The 25885-nt window shown below is 46.0% G+C and overlaps 1 protein-coding gene across 2 annotated transcripts in view; it reads right to left on the reverse strand.

Annotated features, from left to right (window-relative positions):
- RABEP2 (rabaptin, RAB GTPase binding effector protein 2) overlaps window positions 1–25885 on the reverse strand; it is a 703205-nt gene that overhangs the window by 450653 nt on the left and 226667 nt on the right. For both annotated transcript variants that reach the window (XM_069243969.1, XM_069243970.1), the window contains exons 7-8: window positions 17364–17462; window positions 16336–16467 (exon numbers count right to left, since the gene is read on the reverse strand). In XM_069243969.1, the coding sequence (XP_069100070.1) occupies window positions 16336–16467; window positions 17364–17462 (231 nt within the window). The remainder of the gene's footprint in view (window positions 1–16335; window positions 16468–17363; window positions 17463–25885) is intronic.

Here is a 25885-nt window from a genome sequence, read left to right on the forward strand (position 1 = left end):
ACCAAAAAACTTTGCATCATCCGTCAATGCAGAAAAAGGAATAGGGGTCAATTATGAGTTTGGCGGTCCCACCACGGGATTAGCAAACTTGCAGGGAGCGACCCCTTATGAGCAGGAACACTGCAATACGCGTTCCGGCAGGGCTGACCAGCGAGAACAGTGCTATGATATTAGCCTAATACCGTAACACACAGGACCCTCAATGTGTATTCTGAGGGTGCTGGGCAGGCGGGCCCCTGGACTGCCCATGCCACGGCCCTCCTGTGGCCCCCAGCACTGGCTTTCCGCCAGCCTTCTCATGGCGAGGACCCTGCCATGAGAAGGCTGGCATAAAGCTGAGTTGTAATTAGCCAGGCGGTGTTGAACTCAGCACCACCCAGGCTGAGTACAACTCAGACCACCAACACCCAACCGGGAACCATGTTCCCGGCAGAGACAGCTGTCCCCTGGTGGGTCCGCCCACCAAGGTTGTAATGTGTCAGTCAGACGGCCACAGTTGCGGCAGTCCGACCATCACTGCGACCCAGTCTCGTGATGAGGCCCTTGGTCTGCAAAGTTTCAGAGAAATCCGGCAAACATGTGAAACATTGTAACCTATCAAAATCCACAAAATTGCTGTCGCTTGGAATCCTAACTATAACTACAGAGTGGCTACTGCCACTCTGAGATATATGGAAAATGTCACTTACCCAGTGTACATCTGTTCGTGGCATGAGATGCTGCAGATTCACATGCTGTGCATTATCCTGCCATCTAGTGTTGGGCTCGGAGTGTTACAAGTTGTTTTTCTTCGAAGAAGTATTTTCGAGTCACAAGACCGAGGGACTCCTCCCTTTCGGCTCCATTGCGCATGGGCGTCGACTCCCTCTTAGATTGTTTTCCCCGCAGAGGGTGAGGTAGGAGTTGTGAATATGCTAAATGTGCCCATGCAATGGAGTAAGTATGTATGTACATAATGTGTATTAAAATAGTATTTATTTACAAATTTACAATTTTCATTCAACTTATAGCGGCTACAGGCTCCCGGGGAGGTGGGAGGGCGCATGTGAATCTGCAGCGTCTCATGCCACGAACAGATGTACACTGGGTAAGTGACATTTTCCGTTCGATGGCATGTGTAGCTGCAGATACACATGATGTGCATAGACTAATAAGCAGTAATCTCCCCAAAAGCGGTGGCTTAGCCTGTAGGAGTTGAAGTTGTTTGAAATAATGTTCGTAATACAGCTTGTCCTACTGTGGCTTGTTGTGTTGTTAACACATCTACACAGTAATGTTTTGTGTATGTATGAGGCGTAGACCATGTGGCTGCCTTACAAATTTCTGTCATAGTTATATTCCCTAGAAAAGCCATTGTGGCGCCTTTTTTCCTAGTGGAATGCGCCCTTGGTGTAATAGGTAGATCTCTTTTTGCTTTAATATAGCAGGTTTGAATACATTTCACTATCCATCTGGCAATGCCTTGCTTGGATATAGGATTTCCTGCATGAGGTTTTTGGAAGGCTACTAACAATTGTTTTGTTTTGCAAAACTGTTTTGTTCTGTCAATGTAATACAATAGTGCTCTTTTTATGTCTAAAGTATGTAGGGCTCTTTCAGCTGCTGATTCTGGTTGTGGAAAGAAGACTGGGAGTTCCACTGTTTGGTTTAGGTGGAATGGTTATATAACTTTTGGTAAGAATTTGGGATTTGTACGGAGAACCACTTTATGTATTTGTATAAAGGGTTCTTGTATAGTAAATGCTTGTATTTCACTTACTCTTCTAAGAGATGTGATAGCTATTAGGAAGGCTACCTTCCAAGTTAAGTATTGCATTTCACAGGAGTGCATGGGTTCGAATGGTGGTCCCATGAGTCGTGTTAATACAATATTAAGGTTCCACGAAGGTACTGGTGGTGTTCTCGGGGGTATGATTCTCTTTAATCCCTCCATAAATGCTTTGATAACTGGGATTCTAAAAAGCGATGTTGAATGTGTAATCCGCAGATAGGCAGATATTGCTGTGAGATGTATTTTAATAGAAGAGAATGCTAGTTTAGACTTTTGTAAGTGTAATAAGTAACTTACAATGTTCTTTGTGGAAGCATGTAGTGGTTGAATTTGATTATTGTGGCAGTAGCAAACAAATCATTTCCATTTGTTTGCATAACAATGTCTTGTAGTAGGTTTCCTAGCTTGTTTAATGACCTCCATACATTCTTGTGTAAGGTCTAAGTGTCCAAATTCTAAGACTTCAGGAGCCAGATTGCTAGTTTGAGCGATGCTGGATTCGGGTGTCTGATCTGTTGTTTGTGTTGAGTTAACAGATCTGGCCTGTTTGGTAATTTGATGTGAGGTACTACTGATAGGTCCAGCAGTGTTGTGTACCACGGTTGGCAAGCCCAGGTTAGTGCTATGAGTATTAGTTTGAGTCTGTTTTGACTAAGTTTGTTTACCAGATAGGGAATGAGTGGGAGAGGCGGAAAAGCGTAAGCAAATATCCCTGACCAACTTATCCATAACGCATTGCCCTTGGACAGAGGGTGTGGGTACCTGGACGCGAAGTTTTGGCATTTTGTGTTTTCTTTTGTTGCGAATAGGTCTATTTTTGGTGTTCCATAGCGTAGAAAGTAATCCTGTAGGATCTGAGGATGAATTTCCCATTCGTGTGTTTGTTGGTGATCTCGACTGAGATTGTCGGCTAACTGGTTTTGAATGCCTGGGATGTATTGTGCTATTAGGCGAATGTGATTGTGAATTGCCCAATGCCAAGTTTTCTTGCTAAAAGACACAGTTGTGACAAGTGTGTCCCTCCTTGTTTGTTGAGGTAATACATTGTTGTCATATTGTCTGTTTTGACAAGAATGTGTTTGTGGGCCATCAGTGGTTGAAATGCTTTCAATGCTAGAAACACTGCCAACAGTTCTAAATGATTTATGTGCAGTTGTTTTTGTTGAATGTCCCATTTCTCCCTGTATACTGTGCTGGTTGAGGTGTGCTCCCCACCCTATCATGGAACCATCTGTTGTGATCACGTATTGAGGCACTGGGTCTTGAAATGGCCGCCCTTGGTTTAAATTTATAGGGTTCCACCATTGAAGCGAGAAGTGTGTCTGGCGGTCTATTAACACTAGATCTTGGAGTTGACCCTGTGCTTGTGTCCATTTGTAAGGAAATGCCTCCTTGGCATGGTTACCCCCTGACTTTTTGCCTTTGCTGATGCTATGTTTTGATTTGAAAGTGTGCTGAGGCCTGCTAACCAGGCCCCAGCACCAGTGTTCTTTCCCTAACCTGTACCTTTGTTTCCACAATTGGCACACCCTGGCATCCAGGTAAGTCCCTTGTAACTGGTACCCCTGGTACCAAGGGCCCTGATGCCAGGGAAGGTCTCTAAGGGCTGCAGCATGTCTTTTGCCACCCTAGAGACCCCTCACTCAGCACAGACACACTGCTTGCCAGCTTGTGTGTGCTGGTGGGGATAAAATGACTAAGTCGACATGGCACCCCCTCAGGGTGCCATGCCAACCTCACACTGCCTATAGGTATAGATAAGTCACCCTTCTAGCAGGCCTTACAGCCCTAAGGCAGGGTGCACTATACCATAGGTGAGGGCATAGGTGCATGAGCCCTATGCCCCTACAGTATCTAAGCAAAACCTTAGACATTGTAAGTGCAGGGTAGCCATAAGAGTATATGATCTGGGAGTCTGTCATGCACGAACACCACAGCACCATAATGGCTACACTGAAAACTGGGAAGTTTGGTATCAAACTTCTCAGCACAATAAATGCACACTGATGCCAGTGTACATTTTATTGTGAAATACACCCCAGAAGGCATCTTAGAGATGCCCCCTGAAACCATACCCGACTACCAGTGTGGGCTCACTAGTTTTAGCAGCCTGCCACACACCAGACATGTTGCTGGCCACATGGGGAGAGTGCCTTTATCACTCTGTGGCTAGTAACAAAGCCTGTACTGGGTGGAGGTGCTTCTCACCTCCCCCTGCAGGCACTGTAACACCTGGCGGTGAGCCTCAAAGGCTTACCCCCTTTGTCACAGCACCCCAGGGCACTCCAGCTAGTGGAGTTGCCCGCCCCCTCCGGCCACGGCCCCACTTTTGGCGGCAAGGCCGGAGGAGTTAATGAGAAAAACAAGGAGGAGTCACTGGCCAGTCAGGAAAGCCCACTAAGGTGTCCTGAGCTGAGGTGACTCTGACTTTTAGAAATCCTCCATCTTGCAGATGGAGGAATTCCCCCAATAGGATTAGGGATGTGCCCCCCTCCCCTCAAGGAGGAGGAACAAAGAGGGTGTAGCCACCCTCAGGGCTAGTAGCCATTGGCTACTAACCCCCCAGACCTAAACACACCCCTGAATCGAGTATTTAGGGGCTCCCAGAACCCAGCAAGAGAGATTCCTGCAACCTAAGACGAAGAAGGACTGCTGAGCTGAAAAACCTGCAGAGAAGACGGAGACACCAACTGCTTTGGCCCCAGCTCCACCGGCCGGTCTCCCCACTTCAAAAGAACTGCTCCAGCGACGCGTTCCACAGGGTCCAGCAACCTCTGAAGCCTCAGAGGACTACCCTGCATCTAAAAGGGCCAAGAACTCCCGAGGACAGAGGCTCTGCTCCAAGGAAGAAGCATCTTTGCAAAAAAGAAGCAACTTTGAAAGGATACACGTTTCCCGCCGGAAGCGTGAGACTTTGCACTCTGCACCCGACGCCCCCAGCTCGACTTGTGGAGAACAAACACTACAGGGAGGACTCCCCGGCGACTGCGAGCCCCTGAGTAGCCAGAGTTGACCCCATGCGATGCTATTAATTATGTTTGACCAATGACTTTGTGTTTCACCACTGCACATATTAGTTGCTCAATGTCCACCAGTAGCACATTATATGTTTTGTTCAGTTTAGCCGCCTATTGGCTTTGACATTGCATTAGCCATTACATTCTGTATTCTGCCTATTGGCTTTGACATGATATTAGACATTACATTTTGTATTCAGCTCAGCTGCCTATTGGCTTTGACATGATATTAGACATTGCCTTTTGTATTCAGCTTAACTGCCTATTGGCTTTGACATGACATTAGACATTACATTTGATATTTAGGTTAGCTGCCTATTGCCTTTAACGTGGAGTTAGACATTGCAGTTGAGAATCCAAGCTGTATTTTTCCAAGCTATGTTTTTCCACAAGATGAACCAAGCTGTTTTCTTCTCACACTAGACTAGACCTGATAAGAGAGAGTACATTTGGTGTTTTGCTTTCTACTCAAGCTTGGGAAGAGGAGCAGTCTAGGAGATCTGGCCAGTCTCCAAAGGCTTGCATAGTTTTCCCGAGTCTGAGAGGAGGGGGCACGCTTTTGAAAGGATGGCTCGGGGCTTCAGAGGATTAGATTGAACTCTGCCTGACTTCGGACTGGAACTTGGTGCCAGTTGCCAGTCTCCCGTGTGGGTAGATAATCTCTTTCTCGCAGTTGACCGGAGTCATCAACTTGCAGACCCCAGAAAGATGAAGCTGTAAACAGTTTCTCACACGGTGAAGTATTTGTTTTGCTTTGCATTCAATATCTTATCAATATCTTATAAATATAACCTGCTGTGTACATTGCAACTGAGAAGTACTGTGATATATTTTGTTTTCATTGAACGTGTGCTTGAAATCTATTAATTCGTCCCTCAAGAACTTGTGGGTGGGGAGGAATTAACAACAATAAAGGTCTTCTTTGAACTCAGAAGTGCATTCTTGATATATTCTGTAAGCTCTGATACGAGATAAGTAGGAAAGCAGAACACCCCCCCAAGCCCCCACAGCGATGCCTGCAGAGGGAATCCAGATGCTCCCCCTGACCGCGACTGCCTGCTTCAAAGACCCGACGCCTGGTAAGGACACTGCACCGCAGGCCCCAGGACCTGAAGGATCCGACCTACAGTGCAGGAGCGACCCCCAGGTGGCCTTCTCCCTTGCCCAGGTGGTGGCTACCCCGAGGAGCCCCCCCCTTTGCCTGCCTGCATCGCTGAAGAGACCCCTTGGTCTACAAATGAACTCCATTACAAACCAGACGCCTGTTTGCACACTGCACCCGGCCGCCCCCGTGCCGCTGAGGGTGTACTTTTTGTGCTGACTTGTGTCCACCCCGTTGCCCTACAAAACCCCCCTGGTCTGCCCTCCGAAGACGCGGGTACTTACCTGCTGGCAGACTGGAACAGGGGCACCCCCTTCTCCATTGAATCCTATGTGTTTTGGGCACCACTTTGACCTCTGCACCTGACCGGCCCTGAGCTGCTGGTGTGGTAACTTTGGGGTTGCTCTGAACCCCCAACGGTGGGCTACCTTGGACCCAACTTTGAACCCTGTAGGTGGTTTACTTACCTGCAAAACTAGCAAACACTTACCTCCCCCAGGAACTGTTGAAAATTGCACTGTGTCTAGTTTTAAAATAGCTATATGTCATTTATGTGACAACTGTATATGCTATTTTGCTAATCCAAAGTTCCCAAAGTTCTTAAGTGAAATACCTTTCATTTAAAGTATTGTTTGTAAATCTTGAACCTGTGGTTCTTAAAATAAACTAAGAAAATATATTTTTCTATATAAAAACCTATTGGCCTGGAATTGTTTTTGAGTGTGTGTTCCCCATTTATTGCCTGTGTGTGTACAACAAATGCTTAACACTACCCTCTTATAAGCCTACTGCTCGACCACACTACCACAAAATAGAGCATTAGAATGATCTCTTTTTGCCACTATCTTACCTCTAAGGGGAACCCTTGGACTCTGTGCATGCTATTTCTTACTTTGAAATAGTACGTACAGAGCCAACTTCCTACACCATTGTTTTGCTAGGCACTGTTGTAAGGGCCGCATGTGTAATCTTGCGTTTGGGACAATGGCTATGCATGAGCACACTACCCAAAAAGAGTGTATTTTGGATTTCATTTGTGCCTCTGTGATACCTCTGGGGATTGCTAGGACTCTCTGCACAGTGCACCTCATTTGGTCCACTATATAAAGAGCCAGCTTCCTACACCAAATATAATGTCCCTGTACCCTAAGGATGGAGATATATATATATATATATATATATGGAAAATGTCACTTACCCAGTGTACATCTGTTCGTGGCATGAGACGCTGCAGATTCACATGCTGTGCATTATCCTGCCATCTAGTGCTGGGATCGGAGTGTTACAAGTTGTTTTTCTTCGAATAAGTCTTTTCGAGTCACGGGACCGAGTGACTCCTCCCTTTCAGCTCCATTGCGCATGGGCGTCGACTCCATCTTAGATTGTTTTCCCCGCAAAGGGTGAGGTAGGAGTTGTGAGTATACTAGAGGTGCCCATGCAATGGAGTAGTAATGTATGTACATAGTGTGTATTAAAATAATATTTATTTACATATTTACAATTTTCATGCAACTAAAAACGGCTACAGGCTCCTAGGGAGGTGGGAGGGCGTATGTGAATCTGCAGCGTCTCATGCCACGAACAGATGTACACTGGGTAAGTGACATTTTCCGTTCCGTGGCATGTGTAGCTGCAGATACACATGCTGTGCATAGACTATAAAGTAGTAATCTCCCCAAAAGCGGAGGTTAGCCTGTAGGAGTTGAAGTTGTCTGAAATAATGTTCTTAATACAGCCTGCCTACTGTGACTTGTTGTGTTGCTAACACATCTACACAGTAATGCTTAGTAAATGTATGAGGCGTAGACCAGGTGGCTGCCTTACAAATTTCTGTCATTTGTATATTTCCAAGAAAAGCCATTGTGGAGCCCTTTTTTCTAGTGGAATGTGCTCTTGGTGTAATGGGTAATTATCTTTTTGCTTTAAGGTAACAGGTTTGAATGCATTTAACTATCCATCTGGCAATGCCTTGTTTGGATATAGGGTTGCCTGCATGAGGTTTTTGGAAAGCGACAAACATTTTTTTTTTTTTTTAATGAAATTGTTTCGTTCTGTCAATGTAATACATTAGTGCTCTCTTTATGTCTAATGTATGCAAGGACATTTCAGCTACTGAGTCTGGTTGTGGAAAGAAGACTGGGAGTTCCACAGTTTGGTTTAGATGGAATGGTGATATGACCTTTGGTAAGAATTTTGGATTTGTACGGAGAACCACTTTATGTTTATGTATTTGTATAAAGGGTTCTTGAATAGTAAATGCTTGTATTTCACTCACTCTTCTAAGTGATGTGATAGCTATTAGAAAGGCTACTTTCCAAGTCAGATATTGGATTTGACAAGAATGCATGGGTTTGAATGGTGGGCCCATGAGTCGTGTTAGTACAATATTAAGATTCCACGAAGGTACTGGTGGCATCCTTGGGGGTATGATTCTTTTTAGTCCTTCCATAAATGCTTTAATGACTGGGATTCTAAAAAGTGATGTTTTATGTGTAATCTGCAGATAGGCAGATATTGCAGTGAGATGGATTTTAATGGAAGAGAATGCTAGATTAGACTTTTGTATGTATAATAAATAGCTTACCATGTCCTTTGTGGAGGCATGTAGTGGTGGAATTTGATTAGTGTGGCAGAAGCAAACAAATATTTTCCATTTGTTTGCGTAACAATGTCTTGTTGTAGGTTTTCTCGCTTGTTTAATGACCTCCATACACTCTTGTTGAAGATTTAAATGTCCGAATTTTAAGACTTCAGGAGCCAGATTGCTAGATTGAGCGATGCTGGATTCGGGTGTCTGATCTGTTGTATTGTGTTGTGTTAACAGATCTCGTCAGTTTGGTAGTTTGATGTGGGGTACTACTGATAAGTCCAACAGTGTTGTGTACCACGGTTGGCGAGCCCAGGTTGGTGTATGAGTATTAGTTTGAGTTTGTTTTGACTTAGTTTGTTGACCAGATAAGGAATGAGTGGGAGAGGGGGAAAAGCGTAAGCAAATATCCCTGACCAGCTGATCCATAGAGCATTGCCCTTGGACTGAGGGTGTGGGTACCTGGACGCGAAGTTTTGGCATTTTGCGTTTTCTTTTGTTGCGAATAGGTCTATGTTTGGAGTTCTCCAGCAGTGGAAGTGATCCTGTAGGATCTGGTGATGTATTTCCCATTCGTGAGTTTGCTGGTGATCTCGACTGAGATTGTCGGCTAACTGATTCTGAATGCCTGGTATGTATTGTGCTATTAGGCGAATGTGGTTGTGAATTGCCCAATGCCAAATCCTTTGTGCTAAGAGACACAGTTGTGACGAGTGTCCCCCCCCTTGTTTGTTGAGATAGTACATTGTTGTCATGTTGTCTGTCTTGACAAGAATGTGTTTGTGGGCTATTAATGGTTGAAACGCTTTTAATGCTAGAAATACCGCTAGCAGTTACAAGTGATTTATGTGAAGTAGTTTTTGTTGATTGTCCTATTGACCCTGTTTGCAGTGATTGTTGAGGTGTGCTCCCCACCCAACCATGGAAGCATCTGTCGTGATAATAGCTTGAGGCACTGGGTCTTGGAATGGCCGCCCTTTGTTTAAATTTATAGGGTTCCACCATTGAAGCGAAGAGTGTGTTTGGCGGTCTATCAACACTAGATCTTGAAGTTGACCCTGTGCTTGTGTCCATTGTTTTGCTAGGCACTGTTGTAAGGGCCGCATGTGTAATCTTGCGTTTGGGACAATGGCTATGCATGAGGACATCATACCTAGTAGTTTCATTACAAACTTTACCGTGTAGTGTTGGTTTGGTTGTATGCTTGATCTTACATTTTGGAACAATTGGACTCTTTGTGGACTTGGAGTGGCAATTGCCTTTTGTGTGTTGAGTGTTGCTCCCAAGTATTGTTGTATTTGTGATGGTTGCAGATGTGATTTTTGGTAATTTATAGAGAACCCTAGTTTATGTAGAGTTTCTATGACATATTGCGTGTGAAATTGACATTGTTGTTGAGTGTTGGCTTTTATTAGCCAGTCGTCCAAATATGGGAATACGTGCATGTGCTGTCTCCTTATGTGAGCGGCTACTACTGCTAGGCATTTCGTGAAAACTCTGGGGGCTGTTGTTATTCCGAACAGTAGCACTTTGAATTGATAGTGTTTGCCTTGCATTACAAACCTTAGGTATTTTCTGTGAGAAGGATGGATGGGTATGTGGAAATACGCATCCTTGAGATCCAATGTTGCCATGTATTCCTCCTTTTTTAGTAAGGGAACTACGTCTTGAAGTGTTACCATGTGGAAATGATCTGATTTGATGAAGAGATTCAGTGTTCTGAGATCTAAGATAGGTCTTAACGTTTTGTCCTTTTTTGGAATGAGGAAATATAGTGAGTAGACGCCTGTTCCTTTTTGGTGATTGGGTACGAGCTCTATTGCTTGTTTTTGTAACAGTGCTTGGACCTCTATATGTAATAGGTCTAAGTGTTCTTGAGACAGTCTGTGCGTTTTTGGTGGCACATCTGGAGGGAATGCTGTGAATTCTATGCAATAACCATGTTGGATAATTGATAGGACCCATGTGTCTGTTGTAATATGTGTCCAGTTTTGGTAGTATGTGGATAGCTGTAGGAAAGTACCATCTTGCCTGGCATGTTACACCCATATTTCACTGTATATATGTTGTTTTAGTTGTATGTGTCACTGGGACCCTGACAGCCAGGGCCCCAGTGCTCATAAGTGTGCCCTGTATGTGTTACCTGTGTTATGACTAACTGTCTCACTGAGGCTCTGCTAATCAGAACCTCAGTGGTTATGCTCTCTCATTTCTTTCCAAATTGTCACTAACAGGCTAGTGACCAATTTTACCAATTTACATTGGCATACTGGAACACCCTTATAATTCCCTAGTATATGGTACTGAGGTATCCAGGGTATTGGGGTTCCAGGAGATCCCTATGGGCTGCAGCATTTCTTTTGCCACCCATAGGGAGCTCTGACAATTCTTACACAGGCCTACCACTGCAGCCTGAGTGAAATAACGTCCACGTTATTTCACAGCCATTTTACACTGCACTTAAGTAACTTATAAGTCACCTATATGTCTAACCTTTACCTGGTAAAGGTTGGGTGCTAAGTTACTTAGTGTGTGGGCACCCTGGCACTAGCCAAGGTGCCCCCACATTGTTCAGGGCCAATTCCCCGGACTTTGTGAGTGCGGGGACACCATTACACGCGTGCACTACATATAGGTCACTACCTATGTGTAGCTTCACAATGGTAACTCCGAATATGGCCATGTAACATGTCTAAGATCATGGAATTGCCCCACCAATGCCATCCTGGTATTGGGGAGACAATCCCATGATTCCCCGGGTCTCTAGCACAGACCCGGGTACTGCCAAACTGCCTTTCCCGGAGTTTCACTGCAGCTGCTGCTGCTGCCAACCCCTCAGACAGGTTTCTGCCCTCCTGGGGTCCAGCCAGGCTTGGCCCAGGAAGGCAGAACAAAGGACTTCTTCAGAGAGAGGGTGTTACACCCTCTCCCTTTGGAATAAGGTATCAGGGCTGGGGAGGAGTAGCCTCCCCCAGCCTCTGGAAATGCTTTGATGGGCACAGATGGTGCCCATCTCTGCATAAGCCAGTCTACACCGGTTCAGGGATCCCTCAGCCCTGCTCTGGCGCGAAACTGGACAAAGGAAAGGGGAGTGACCACTCCCCTGACCTGCACCTCCCCTGGGAGGTGCCCAGAGCTCCTCCAGTGTGCTCCAGACCTCTGCCATCTTGGAAACAGAGGTGCTGCTGGCACACTGGACTGCTCTGAGTGGCCAGGGTCAGCAGGTGACATCAGAGACTCCTTCTGATAGGCTCCTTCAGGTGTTGCTAGCCTATCCTCTCTCCTAGGTAGCCAAACCTCCTTTTCTGGCTATTTAGGGTCTCTGCTTTGGGGAATTCCTTAGATAACAAATGCAAGAGCTCATCAGAGTTCCTCTGCATCTCTCTCTTCACCTTCTGCCAAGGAATCGACTGCTGACCGCGCTGGAAGCCTGCAAAACTGCAACAAAGTAGCAACGACGACTACTGCGGCACTGTAACGCTGATCCTGCCACCTTCTCGACTGTTTTCCTGGTGGTGCATACTGTGGGGGTAGTCTGCCTCCTCTCTGCACTAGAAGCTCCGAAGAAATCTCCCGTGGGTCGACTGAATCTTCCCCCTGCAACCGCAGGCACCAAAGAACTGCATCACCGGTCCTCTGTGTCTCCTCTCAGCACGACGAGCGAGGTCCCTTGAACTCAGCAACTCTGTCCAAGTGACTCCCACAGTCCAGTGACTCTTCAGTCCAAGTTTGGTGGAGGTAAGTCCTTGCCTCCCCACGCCAGACTGCATTGCTGGGAACCGCGTGTTTTGCAGCTACTCCTGCTCCTGTGCACTCACCGAGGATTTCCTTCGTGCACAGCCAAGCCTGGGTCCCCGGCACTCTAACCTGCATTGCACGACCTCCTGAGTTGTCCTCCGGCGGCGTGGGACTCTCTTGTGCAACTTCGGGTGAGCACTGATTCACTCCACTTCGTAGTGCCTGTTCCGGCACTTCTGCGGGTGCTGCTTGCTTCTGAGTGGGCTCCTTCTCTTGCTGGACACCCCATCTGTCCCCTCACGCAATTGGTGACATCCTGGTCCCTCCTGGGCCACAGCAGCATCCAAAACCCCTAACCGCGACCCTTGCAGCTAGCAAGGCTTGTTTGCGCTCTTTCTGCGGGAAAATACTTCTGCACGACTCTTCACGACGTGGGACATCCATCCTCCAAAGGGGAAGTTTCTAGCCCTTGTCGTTCGTGCAGAATCCTCAGCTTCTACCATCTGGTGTCAGCTTCTTTGCATCCACAGCTGGCATTTCCTGGGCATCTGCCCACTCCCGACTTGATCGTGACTTTTGGACTTGGTCCCCTTGTTCCACAGGTACCCTCGTCTGGAAATCCATTGTTGTTGCATTGCTGGTGTTGGTCTTTCCTGCAGAATTTCCCTATCACGACTTCTGTGCTCTTTGGGGAACTTAGGTGCACTTTGCACCCACTTTTCAGGGTCTGGGGGTGGGCTATTTTTCTAACCCTCACTGTTTTCTTACAGTCCCAGCGACCCTCTACAAGGTCACATAGGTTTGGGGTCCATTCGTGGTTCGCATTCCACTTCTAGAGTATATGGTTTGTGTTGCCCCTATCCCTATGTGCCCCCATTGCATTCTATTGTGACTATACATTGTTTGCACTGTTTTCTATTGCTATTACTGCATATTTTGGTATTGTGTACATATATCTTGTGTATATTTACTATCCTCATACTGAGGGTACTCACTGAGATACTTTGGCATATTGTCATAAAAATAAAGTACCTTTATTTTTAGTATATCTGTGTATTGTGTTTTCTTATGATATTGTGTATATGACACTAGTGGTACTGTAGGAGCTTCACTCGTCTCCTAGTTCAGCCTAAGCTGCTCTGCTAAGCTACCTTTTCTATCAGCCTAAGCTGCTAGACACCCCTCTACACTAATAAGGGATACCTGGGCCTGGTGCAAGGTGTAAGTACCCCTTGGTACTCACTACAAGCCAGTCCAGCCTCCTACAATAGCCTCCCCCCAACTGGTGACAAGTGTTGGGGTGTTGTGACATTGAAGTCACTGTTTGCTAGGGCTTGGTTTGGCGGGTTGGAATTTTCCCCTTCCTTTTGGGAATTGTCCTCTATAGGAACCACAAAACCACCCCCTCTGGTACTGTGATTGATAGGTGGGTCTGGTTTGGGAGGTGGAAGGTTCAGGTGTTTGTTGCCAAAACCCCCCTCTAAATTGTGGTTTCCTAAAGGTGCCTCTGACTTGTGGGGAATAGAGTGCACCCATGGCTTTGGCCGTGTCAGTGTCTTTTTTCATTTTTTCAATGGCAGTATCGACTTCCGGCCCAAACAACTGTTGTTGATTAAACGGTATATTTAACACCGCTTGTTGAATCTCTGGCTTGAATCCATAACTCCGCAGCCATGCATGCCTGCGAATGGTTACAGCCGCGTTGACACTCCGTGCTGCCGTATCGTCCGAGTCTAGTGCGGACCTTATCTGGTTGTTAGATATGGCCTGTCCCTCTTCAACTACTTGCTGGGCACGTTTTTGGTGTTCCTTGGGCAAGTGCTGTATGATGTCTTGCATCTCGTCCCAGTGTGCCCTGAAGTAGCATGCAATTAGGGCTTGTGAATTCGCAATTCGCCACTGATTGGCTGCTTGTGATGCCACTCGCTTGCCTGCAGCATCGAATTTCCGACTTTCTTTGTCAAGTGGTGGAGCATCTCCTGACGATTGAGCGCTTGCGCTTTTCCTTGCTGCCCCTACAACCACTGAGTCCGGTGTGAGCTGCTCTGTTATGAACACTGGATCTGTTGGGGGTGGTTTGTACTTCTTTTCAACTCTAGGCATTATAGCTCTTCCTTTTACAGGCTTCAGGAAGACCTGTTGCGCGTGCTTGAGCATGCCCGGGAGCATTGGCAGGCTTTGATGGGATGTGTGGGGGGATGCCAGAGTGTTATAAAGGAAGCCATCCTCCACTGGCTCTGTGTGCATTGCTACGTTGTGGAACGTAGATGCCCTGGATAGTACCTGCGTATATGCAGTACTGTCTTCTGGTGGTGACGGCTTGGTTGGATAACATTCTGGGCTGTTATCCGATACTGGTGGATCATATAAATCCCATGCATCAGCATCATCTTGGGTCATCCCAGTATGTGTGGGTGACTGCACTATAGGTGTTCCCACTGGTGACAATTGTGGTGAGTGCAGTGGGGATGGTTGTGGTGAGATCATTGGTGGTGGTGATTTATCTCTAACCACTTTGGCCTTTGGTTGCATTTCTGTTTCCTGAAATGCAAGCTTCGTTTTCGATTTGAGTGGAGGTAAAGTCTGAATCTTGCCAATCTCTTTTTGGATATGTAACCTCTGTTGTGTATGGTCAGGTTCTTCCATACCTAACTCTTGCTCAAATCGATGTCTTTCCTTGAGTTGCATGGAAAGTCCTTGCTCTTCCGTATAAGAGCTTCTTTTCGGCTCTGAGGCCGCTTTTTTCGGGACTGAAGTTTCTGCTGGTATTGTCTTTTTCGGTTCAGAGGAGCTTTTTCGGGGTTTGGTCGATTCGATCACTCGGTGTTGAAATCGTTCGGTGCCGGATTCTCGACCGGAGTCGGAAGTCCTCGGCAATTCCTTGGCCTTTTTCAGTGCCGATGTTTGGTCACCTTCCTTTCGGTGGGTTGACCCATGGCCTTAATATTCTTGGTGTGACCCTGAGTTTGGTACGGGGCAGGTTCACTCACGGTTTATTGCACCGTCGAGGGTCGTTCACTGTCGGATTCATCCGATTCCGTCTCTTGGATGGAGATTCTTTCCTCCTCCTCGACGTCGAGCTGCTCTTTCGGTCTCGACGCCATTTGCAGTCTTCTTGCTCGTCGATCTCTCAAGGTCTTCTTTGATCGAAACGCCCGGCAAGCTTCACAAGTATCCTCTCTGTTCGGGTGACAAACACATATTACAGACCCGGTGCTGGTCTGTATAAGGATACTTTGAGTGACACTTAGGACAGAAACGGAAGGGGGTCCGGTCCATTAGTCTGGGACGACAGGTGAGGTCGGGCCGACCAGGCCTCGGTGAAGAGTGGAAGCCCCGAAGGGCCGCCGAAGCGGTCTTGATGTCGGTGCCAATACACTAACACTAACCCAGTACCGAGCGATAACAATACCGTTGAATTTTCGATACTTTAGCTAACTTTCCCGATTTGAAATACGGAGCGAAGAGGAACATGTCCGAACCCGATGGCGGAAAGAAAACAATCTAAGATGGAGTCGACGCCCATGCGCAATGGAGCCGAAAGGGAGGAGTCACTCGGTCCCGTGACTCGAAAAGACTTCTTCGAAGAAAAACAACTTGTTACACTCCGAGCCCTACACTAGATGGCAGGATAATGCACAGCATGTGTATCTGCAGCTATGCATACCACCGAACATATATATATACTATTCCTCTGTAAAAACACATCTTATACCCAAAAGGTGACATGTAATAGAACATTTGGTAATCCGTCCGTCAATGTGACCTTTCACATTAGACCATTCCTCACCAGAATCCAAAATCTATCCTAGAGTCTTGTAGGAATACCAAGGTCTATTCACCTCACCTTTCCTATATCTGCTAGCTCTCCAATGACTAATGCAGTTTTTAAATGTTTTTTAACTATCAGCGTTTGTCATAATTATGATGAACACGAACACTTCTGCACCAGTTGCTCTTGTTATGAAGGAAGCAGGTCATCAGGATCTCCCAGTAAAATTCTCCTATAGTCACAATATTTGCAGTCTCAAAGCTTCTCCACTTGGGGTCAGAAAATAACTCATGCATGAAATCCCTTTAAGTAATTCCCATCCTCTTATCTTTCCTCTTTGACTCTCACCGGCACAGAGCTGGGTAAGGGTGCTTCCTCCTCTTCTGGGGGCACCTTTCGTCTCCCCCTCAGCTTTTCATTCTCGTCACTCAGGCTCTTCACTTCGTAACAGAGGCGCTTGTGAGAAGAGGCTAGCTCTGCCTGAAAGGTAAGCAAATGCATAAGTCACTGCCAAATATGGCAAAAGGGAGAGTCAGAAATTGAGAAGAAGGGTGAATAAGGGTGTGTAAGGGGAAGGGTTGGCAGGATATGAGGGTCTAGTAGGAGTGGGGCAGGAGGGTATACTAGGTTTGGGGCTACAGAATAGGATAGTGAGGTCATTGTTAAAAACGCTATGCTGCTAAGTGGTTGTAATGGAGGCAGGCATTACTCAAGAAAGAAGTGGTACACAATGGTGTTGGGGGGGGGTAAATTCATATATGTATGAGTGTGGATGAGAGGTGGATGAGGAAGATGGAGGACCATCACCTCATTAGAGGAAAGGTGTATGGGGGGCTGTTAGGTGTCTTTAGGGGTAGGAAAAGTCTCAGGCTGTGCTGCCTATCACACATGTCTATAGATGTATATTTATGCTTGTAAATGAGGGACAGCTGCGTGAGACTATTTGTGACGTGGGTGCCTGGAACTGAATGTGTTGGAGGTTTGCCTATGCATGGATAAGCAGGTTAGTATTAGTTGCAAAGCTAGTCACTATCATTCGTGAGACAGACGGGACTTGCTTTTTACCAATACTGCATCACATTCTGAGATTGTTGTTTAATTTTCCCATTAAAAGTATTGACCCATATGACCCAACGTGAAATTAATTGCTGACCAAAACAACTGGCCTGGCTAAAGGTGGTGTACATAACAAAATGGCCCTTTGTCACTACTGGTTAGGATGGGTGGTGTCTGGGAAGGCAGTGGAGGACTAATGTGTGCTCACTTGCTGTTTATTCTTGTCCTTTTTTATTTCTGTACCAGCACGGGTGATAGGTTGATGTGTGGGTATGGAGAAGGAATGAGTGACCAGTGGTGTTAGGGTATTTAACACCTACAAGCTGTTGCTGGGTCTTGTCCTGTGTCTGCATCACCGTCACCTGCAAGTTCTGCAGGAGCTTCTCTGAGTGCTGGATTTGATCCAGCAGCACCATAACCTGTAGTGGAACAAGAGAAAACCTGCAGTCACTGCAATGTAGTACTAACCAGACAACTCCTTCTTGAGTACCAGCAAACATTAGCATTTAGCACAGTACTAACACAATTCTCTTGTTATAACTTCCAAAACAGGGTAATATATAAACGGATACCCACACTCAAGACGTCATGTCCATTATAGGATAAAATTGGCAGACAACTAACCAGCACCATCCCCTATTTCCTATGTAAAAAGAAAACCTCAAAGAGAAATGGGTTTGAACGGACATCAAATATGGCAGGCAGTTTGGCATATGTCAAATCCTTTCTTAGGGCCTAGGCGTGTCACCACTCTGCTGACTGTGGAGCAAGCATGAGAAATAAAATGGTAATGAAGAGATTTCATTACCATTTTATTTTTCATTTCAGCCTAGCTGAGTGGCAGTGCTGGGCCATAGTTGATGACTGTCAACAGGGAGCAGTGTTGCAGCTGCTCCAGTTTAAAATGGCATGTCACTTTGGCCGGCTGCCTTGGGACGGCCAGCCAGACATGCGCATTTTAAACCTCTCCACTCGGCTGTCTTAGATAGCTGGGTGGAGAGCAAGCACAGGCACAGGCCCCCAGTGGCTGAAGGAGCGTCAAGGCACATGGCTCCAACCTATCCTGCCACTTGTCATGCTGCTAAGATTATCAGCAGCATGAAAGTAGCATCAGGATTCGTGGAGGGGAGTTGGCTGAGGCTCCAGGATGACTTGCGCTGACTCCATTCCAGAAGAAACATGGAGCGGAGGACAAGAGAGCGTGGGTAAGTACCGTTTTTATTTATCTTATTAATGCAGGGGGCACTTTAACAAACAATTTGAACCATGCTAATGTACGTTGCCAGAAAAACCTATTATTTAGGATGGATTGCTAATGAAACTCGCCGCTGCATTTAGTTAGGTTTCGCAAGCTAGCAGTACTCGTAGTTTCCTTCACATACACCGACCTTCGGCTACTCGGTGATTTTTAAGCTTTCAGCTTGTTCTTTCACCCTGCTCCCTAAGGAAGGCTAACATTTATTTATTTTATTAGTCATGAAGATAAGTTTGTCTCAAGTTTTAATTTGCTTTAAAATATGTCTAAAAAAAAACTGTGCTATAATCCGGGAAGAGTATGATGCCATACGGTTGTGTTTGGGCGTTTCTAAAAATAAACTACTTCTGCAAAATATCGAGACCAGGAAAGAAGACTCCTGCGAGGTATACCGTGTTCTACAACACTTCATTTTGTAAACTGAATGAAAAATCAAAAGGCATGTGGTAATCAGGCTTTTAAAAGTGCAGGACAGGCCTGGCTGTGTGTGCAGGCTGCCTTCATCTAATTTCAGCATCAAAAAGATTAGCTTGCTGACCCCTTGCTTAACGTTATAAACATGTCAATGGCACGTGCACAAGTTGTCAGCAAGAATGTGTCAAAAATCGGCCCCAGACCAAGCAGCCTCAAGCTTCCATAGTCCAAGGTGCATTTCTTAATAGAAAAGTTGTTGGCAGCAGAACAACTGTTTTGATAATGTTTAAATTTCACGGTGAAAAACACAACATTTCTTTCCATGTGAACATTTAGATACCAAGCTGTTTTTTGTAAGCGGAAGTGTAGCACTTCCTCGATTAGAACTAATTAGGTGTAGGACTAAGTGTGCGCTGAAAGAGTGAGTGGGGCAAGTCAACAGTAGCTTATTGTTATGATTTCATTTGCATGAGCTATGATATCCACATATGGAAGCGCATGAAGCAAGCTGGCAGATATTTAAAAAAATCTGTGGAAAGACAGCACGGATCCAAAAGTAAGGTTTTAATATTACTGTTTAATTATTTATGTATGTTTGTTTTGGACTTTTATAAAGCACTAGTTGTAGGAAAGTACCATCTTGCCTGGCATGTTACCCCCATATTTCACTGTATATATGTTGTTTTAGTCTATGTGTCACTGAGACTCTGCCAGCCAGGGCCCCAGTGCTCATAAGTGTGCCCTGTATGTGTTCCCTGTGTGATGACTAACTGTCTCACTGAGGCTCTGCTAACCAGAACCTCAGTGGTTATGCTCTCTCTGCTTTCTAAATTGTCACTAACAGGCTAGTGACCAATTTCACCAATTCACATTGGCATACTGGAACACCCTTATAATTCCCTAGTATATGGTACTGAGGTACCCAGGGCATTGGGGTTCCAGGAGATCCCTATGGGCTGCAGCATTTCTTTTGCCACCGATAGGGAGCTCTGACAATTCTTACACAGGCCTGCCACTGCAGCCTGAATGAAATAACGTCCACGTTATTTCACAGCCTTTTACCACTGCACTTAAGTAACTTATAAGTCACCTATATGTCTAACCTTCACCTGGTGAAGGTTGGGTGCTAAGTTACTTAGTGTGTGGGCACCCTGGCACTAGCCAATGTGCCCCCACATCGTTCAGGGCAAATTCCCCGGACTTTGTGAGTGTGGGGACACCATTTCACGCGTGCACTATACATAGGTCACTACCTATGTATAGCGTCACAATGGTAACTCCGAACATGGCCATGTAACATGTCTAAGATCATGGAATTGTCACCCCAATGCCATTCTGGCATTGGGGAGACAATTCCATGATCCCCAGAGTCTCTAGCACAGACCCGGGTACTGCCAAACTACATTTCCTGGGGTTTCACTGCAGCTGCTGCTGCTGCCAACCCCTCAGACAGGTTTCTGCCCTCCTGGGGTCCAGCCAGGCCTGGCCCAGGAAGGCAGAACAAAGGACTTCCTCAGAGAGAGGGTGTTACACCCTCTCCCTTTGGAAAAAGGTGTCAGGGCTGGGGAGGAGTAGCCTCCCTCAGCCTCTGGAAATGCTTTGATGGGCACAGATGGTGCACATCTCTGCTTAAGCCAGTCTACACCGGTTCAGGGATCCCCCAGCCCTGCTCTGGCGTGAAACTGGACAAAGGAAAGGGGAGTGACCACTCCCCTGACCTGCACCTCCCAGGGGAGGTGCCCAGAGCTCCTCCAGCGTGCCCCAGACCTCTGCCATCTTGGATACAGAGGTGTGCTGGCACACTGGACTGCTCTGAGTGGCCAGGGCCAGCAGGTGACGTCAGAGACTCCTTCTGATAGGCTCTTACCTGTGTTACTAGCCTATCCTTCTTCCTAGGTAGCCAAACCTCCTTTTCTGCCTATTTAGGGTCTCTGCTTTGGGGAATTCTTCAGATACCGAATGCAAGAGCTCACCAGAGTTCCTCTGCACTTCTCTCTTCACCTTCTGCCAAAGGATCGACCGCTGACTGCTCAGAACACCTGCAAAACCGCAACAAAGTAGCAAAGACGACTACTGCAACCTTGTATCGCTTCATTCTGCTGGCTTTCTCGCCTGTTTCCTGGTGGTGCATGCTCTGGGGGTAGCCTGCCTCCTTCTTGCACCAGAAGCTCTGAAGAAATCTCCTGTGGGTCGACGGAATCTTCCCCCTGCAACCGCAGGCAACAAAAGACTGCATCACCGGTCCTCTGGGTCCCCTCTCAGCACGACGAGCGTGGTCCCTGGAACTCAGCAACTCTGTCCAAGTGACTCCCACAGTCCAGTGACTCTTCAGTCCAAGTTTGGTGGAGTTAAGTCCTTGCCTCCCCACGCTAGACTGCATTGCTGGGTACTGCGTGATTTGCAGCTGCTCCGGCTCCTGTGCACTCTTTCAGTATTTCCTTCGTGCACGGCCAAGCCTGGGTCCCCGACACTCTAACCTGCAGTGCACAACCTTCTGAGTTGTCCTCCGGCGTCGTGGGACTCCCTTTTCTGACTCCGGGTGGACTCCGGTTCACTCCTTTTCTAAGTGCCTGTTCCGGTACTTCTGCGGGTGCTGCCTGCTTCTGTGAGGGCTCCCTGACTTGCTGGGCGCCCCCTCTGTCTCCTCATCCAAGTGGCGACATCCTGGTCCCTCCTGGGCCACAGCAGCACTCAAAAACCCTAACCGCGACCCTTGCAGCTAGCAAGGCTTGTTTGCGGTCTTTCTGCGTGGGAACACCTCTGCAAGCTTCTTCACGACGTGGGACATCCATCCTCCAAAGGGGAAGTTCCTAGACCTCTTCGTTCTTGCAGAATCCACAGCTTCTACCATCCGGTGGCAGCTTCTTTGCACCCTCAGCTGGCATTTCCTGGGCATCTGCCCACTCTCGACATTGTCGCGACTCTTGGACTTGGTCCCCTTATTTCACAGGTACTCAGGTCCGGAAATCCACTGTTGTTGCTTTGCTGGTGTTGGTCTTCCTTGCAGAAACCCCCTATCACAACTTCTGTGCTGTCTGGGGGTTATAGGTGCACTTTACACCTACTTTTCAGGGTCTTGGGGTGGGCTATTTTTCTAACCCTCACTGTTTTCTTACAGTCCCAGCGACCCTCTACAAGCTCACATAGGTTTGGGGTCCATTTGTGGTTCGCATTCCACTTTTGGAGTATATGGTTTGTGTTGCCCCTATACCTATGTGCTCCTATTGCAATCTATTGTAACTTTACATTGCTTGCATTATTTCCTTTTGCTATTACTGCATATTTTTGGTATTGTGTACATATATCTTGTGTATAGTTGGCATCCTCATACTGAGGGTACTCACTGAGATACTTTTGGCATATTGTCATAAAAATAAAGTACCCTTATTTTTAGTATATCTGTGTATTGTGTTTTCTTATGATATTGTGTATATGACACCAGTGGTATAGTAGGAGCTTTGCATGCCTCCTAGTTCAGCCTAAGCTGCTCTGCTATAGCTACCTTCTATCAGCCTAAGCTGCTAGAAACACCTCTTCTACACTAATAAGGGATAACTGGACCTGGTACAGAGTGTAAGTACCCCTTGGTACCCACCACAAGCCAGGCCAGCCTCCTACACTAATGTCGCTTTAAGATTACTTAACAGAAATCAGTCATGTACAAAAGACCATTTTGTGTGCAAGCACATGACTTGCTTAGCTTTTCCTATCAGGGAACTTAGCAGAAATTAGACTTCCAAAATCCAGATTTTCAACTTTAGTGAAACTTCACTTACTTCAAATATTTTTCATAGTTTTTACGGGGAATACCAGAAGTTTGCTAGAAACAGGTTTGTAGCTTTTCACACCCCTTTTAAACACTACCTGAACTCTCTCCTTCCCACCTTCCTGGCTATCACATCTTAAATTAATTTTCACTCTGGAGAAGTTTCCCAGCTCTCTTCTCTAGAGTACCCTTTCTTTAAGGCGTCAAGAGATGATTACCGAGCGAACAACCACAGACACTGGTGTAGCGCAGCACACCCCTCTCTTGTTCCCCACCCCAGCAGCAGTGCCACATCATTTATTCACCTGCACTTATCCCGTGTGTTTCATCCAAAGGCACATGGTGTGAAACAGCTCTTCAGTGTGCTGCGTGAACAAAGACATAAAGATAAGCTTCCGAAGCCAGTTAAGCAAGTGGGAGAATGTGTGTTCCTCTGCACTTATGCCCATTCTCTCTCTAAGCAAGAGGGAGCACGTGGCACAGATTGTATGTCACCAGAGGTGCTCATTTTTATGGATTCATTGGAGACCGTCAGTATTTCGATTAACTTAGAAGCACTAGTGAAGATGTTAAATTGCCTCATTCATTGACTTCGTATCTTCTCGACAGCAACCATTTGCCTCTGTGCCATTCTTACTCTCTGTTAAATCTAATCTTTAGTATGTATTTTTTTCCACTGTGAAATTATTTATGCTCAATTACGGGGGGTACTGTTTTGTGAACTGTGGTGGACATGTGCAGGGAACACTGTGATGCAGACTATAATTACAGCAGCGTCATGAGTAACACAGTACTTGCAGGAGGAAAAATAAAACAGTATCTCTCAAAATAGCAAACCTTCAGCAGCAATCAGATCACAAGATCCATGTGCAAAGTTCCTGGTGCACCAGAGATGCTTAAGGAACTGTGAAATCATGAGGAAGAGCAAGCTGGCGCTCCCACTTTCTCAGCACAATGATATGATAGCTTCCTACGAAGCCCGAGCACTGACTGCCCTTTTGCGTATTAATGTTACTTTCCTCCTGAGTTATTCTCCACTGTGTGGGGGAGGGCTCTTTTCATCTTGACAGCAGAGGGCTGTGTGTACGCTAACTCAGCATTGTTATCTCAAAGTATGTTATCAAGTTAGGTAGTTATTCTGAATAGGCAGCTACCTACATCATTATCATATGAAATATCTTTATTGATATCGTAACTACACTTTCACAATTCCTTTTTTAACATTCTCACTTCTTAAATTTGCTTGAAAATGCACTATTTGGCCACTATTTTTTTTAAAAAAATCTCAGAGGGTGACCTTCCCTTCCCCCTCCCCCTTATGACAGTGGAGTTTCCTCAGTACGCCCGCTCGCCACTGTCCACTTGTACCCATTTTAGTTATAGCTTCATGCATGTTATTTTAACATAGTAGGCCTGCCGCTGTGCACCTTAACCTAGATATATTCTATTAGCCTTTGCTTTATTATTGTTACAATAGCCACTTTTACGGTCTCATTTTATTTTCTCTGTATCTGACTGTTTTTCCTAGGCCAGCACTCTGTTCTCAAACAAGACATTCTTGCTCACTCTGTGCTTATTCCAAGGCTGCAGCAAGATAGGTTGCCGGTGAACGTGGTATAAGTTTAGTCTCCAACATTCGCAGAAAAACACACATTCTTACGTAGGGACATTTTATTCGAACAACGGATGTTTTATTTTAAAACACTTTTCATGTCCCTTACACATTAGAGGGAGATTCCAGCCAGAGAACCACAACTGTATGCTGATCGCTGAATGCTTCGCTACAGATGCTAATGCAGACTTCAAGCGTTTGCTCAGGTATGGGGGATGATGTCTTCGCAGGGGAACCTGAAGGGCAGAATTAGAGCTTAACACGCTGTGCTCTTTTAAAGCCTAGGAAGGAATTAGTCTGTTGACTCTAGTGACAACATGGTAGCATTATTTTTATGTTTTACTCTCCTTGTAACAATTTTAATCTTGTCATCCAGTATCGTCCTGGTTATTGCAGTCCACGCTTTGCTATCTAAAATGCAGTCGCTTTATTAAAGCATTATTGAAATATATACTGCCTCTGTTTGTCATTGTGTATGTGAGACTAATGTAACTGAGAGAAACGGATGAGTCCTGAGTGACCACGGCTTCCCTGAGAAACCAGTTATGTAATGCGGTCGGCTGCCCAATCATCTCTGCCCTTGATTAGAAATGAGGCACTGCTAGTTAGCCGGAGCAGAACCTGGATTGAAGCGACAGGTGTCACCTGTAGTGGGTCTGACTCAGTCTCCCACACCACAGGCGATTCTGCCACTCAAAATCCAGTAGTCTCATTAGCATTATGAGAGCCTACATGACATGGCGCCGCCAACGTTTGGTCAGGCTCTAATTGTCAGGTCCCCCTGAGTATCCCTGTCTCACTATATACAATGCTGTCTCAGTACTATATACGGAGACATCCGTGGTGTTGAGGATTTCCTCCTCTGCTAAGTAGGATATCCTATCTGAAGCTGGAGGTTGTTCAAGTTTGAACTCTAAAAGGAGAATCCCTATTTGGTGTGCCTTCTCTGAACATAATTTACCATCTATTATGGCAAATCCGCAGCAGGTAGCAATCGCAGTCAATATGAGACAATCTCTGACTGCACATTTATTGGTAAATGGCCTAGCGGCCCATGGGGTTCCAGTCACATTTGTGGTGGACGCCCATCCAGCTTAAAGAACAGAACTTTTCTATGCTTGGGTCACATTTCCGGCAGTTGATGGGAACCCAAACACATTTCACCACTATACACTTGCAAATGTACCTGGACAATACAGAGCATATGCATATTTAGAAATATCTTTATCTTATCAAGAACATAATAATTGGCTTGGTGGTACCCTCCCCACACGATTTTACCAGTTAGGATAGGTCCTCTAAGTAATGAAGGTCCTACCTGGCCTTTATTGGCCACATATACACCTCACCCTGCAGTGGTAAATTTAGCGGTAGCTGAGGTTCTTCGCTTATATACTGAACTGACAGCGATATACAGACGTTTAGTACAATTTGTAATGCAAACATTGAATACAAACCCAGCATGTGCTGCTCCAGCGCAACCACATGCAGTAACCCCAGGTATTAACCTTGCAACTGTACATTCAATTATGGGTAAAGTACCCGCCACACGAGAGGAAACTCCGTTTTGGTTAGCTCAAAAAATAAATGCACTGGAAGCGGTAGTTCCCCTTACAGAAACTCAGGATAAACATAGAATTCTAACGATGTGAATGCCATTTGGGATGGTCCCCACAGTAGATAACTGTAATACATGGGGCACGGTATTTGCAGCACTCTATACTACCACACACAGTACACTGACACTTGCCAATTTACCGGAAGCGTTGGAGCAAATTCAAGACGAATACGGGGC

This window comes from Pleurodeles waltl, chromosome 7 (assembly GCF_031143425.1).
Source record: "Pleurodeles waltl isolate 20211129_DDA chromosome 7, aPleWal1.hap1.20221129, whole genome shotgun sequence".
Classification (NCBI taxonomy): domain Eukaryota; kingdom Metazoa; phylum Chordata; class Amphibia; order Caudata; family Salamandridae; genus Pleurodeles; species Pleurodeles waltl.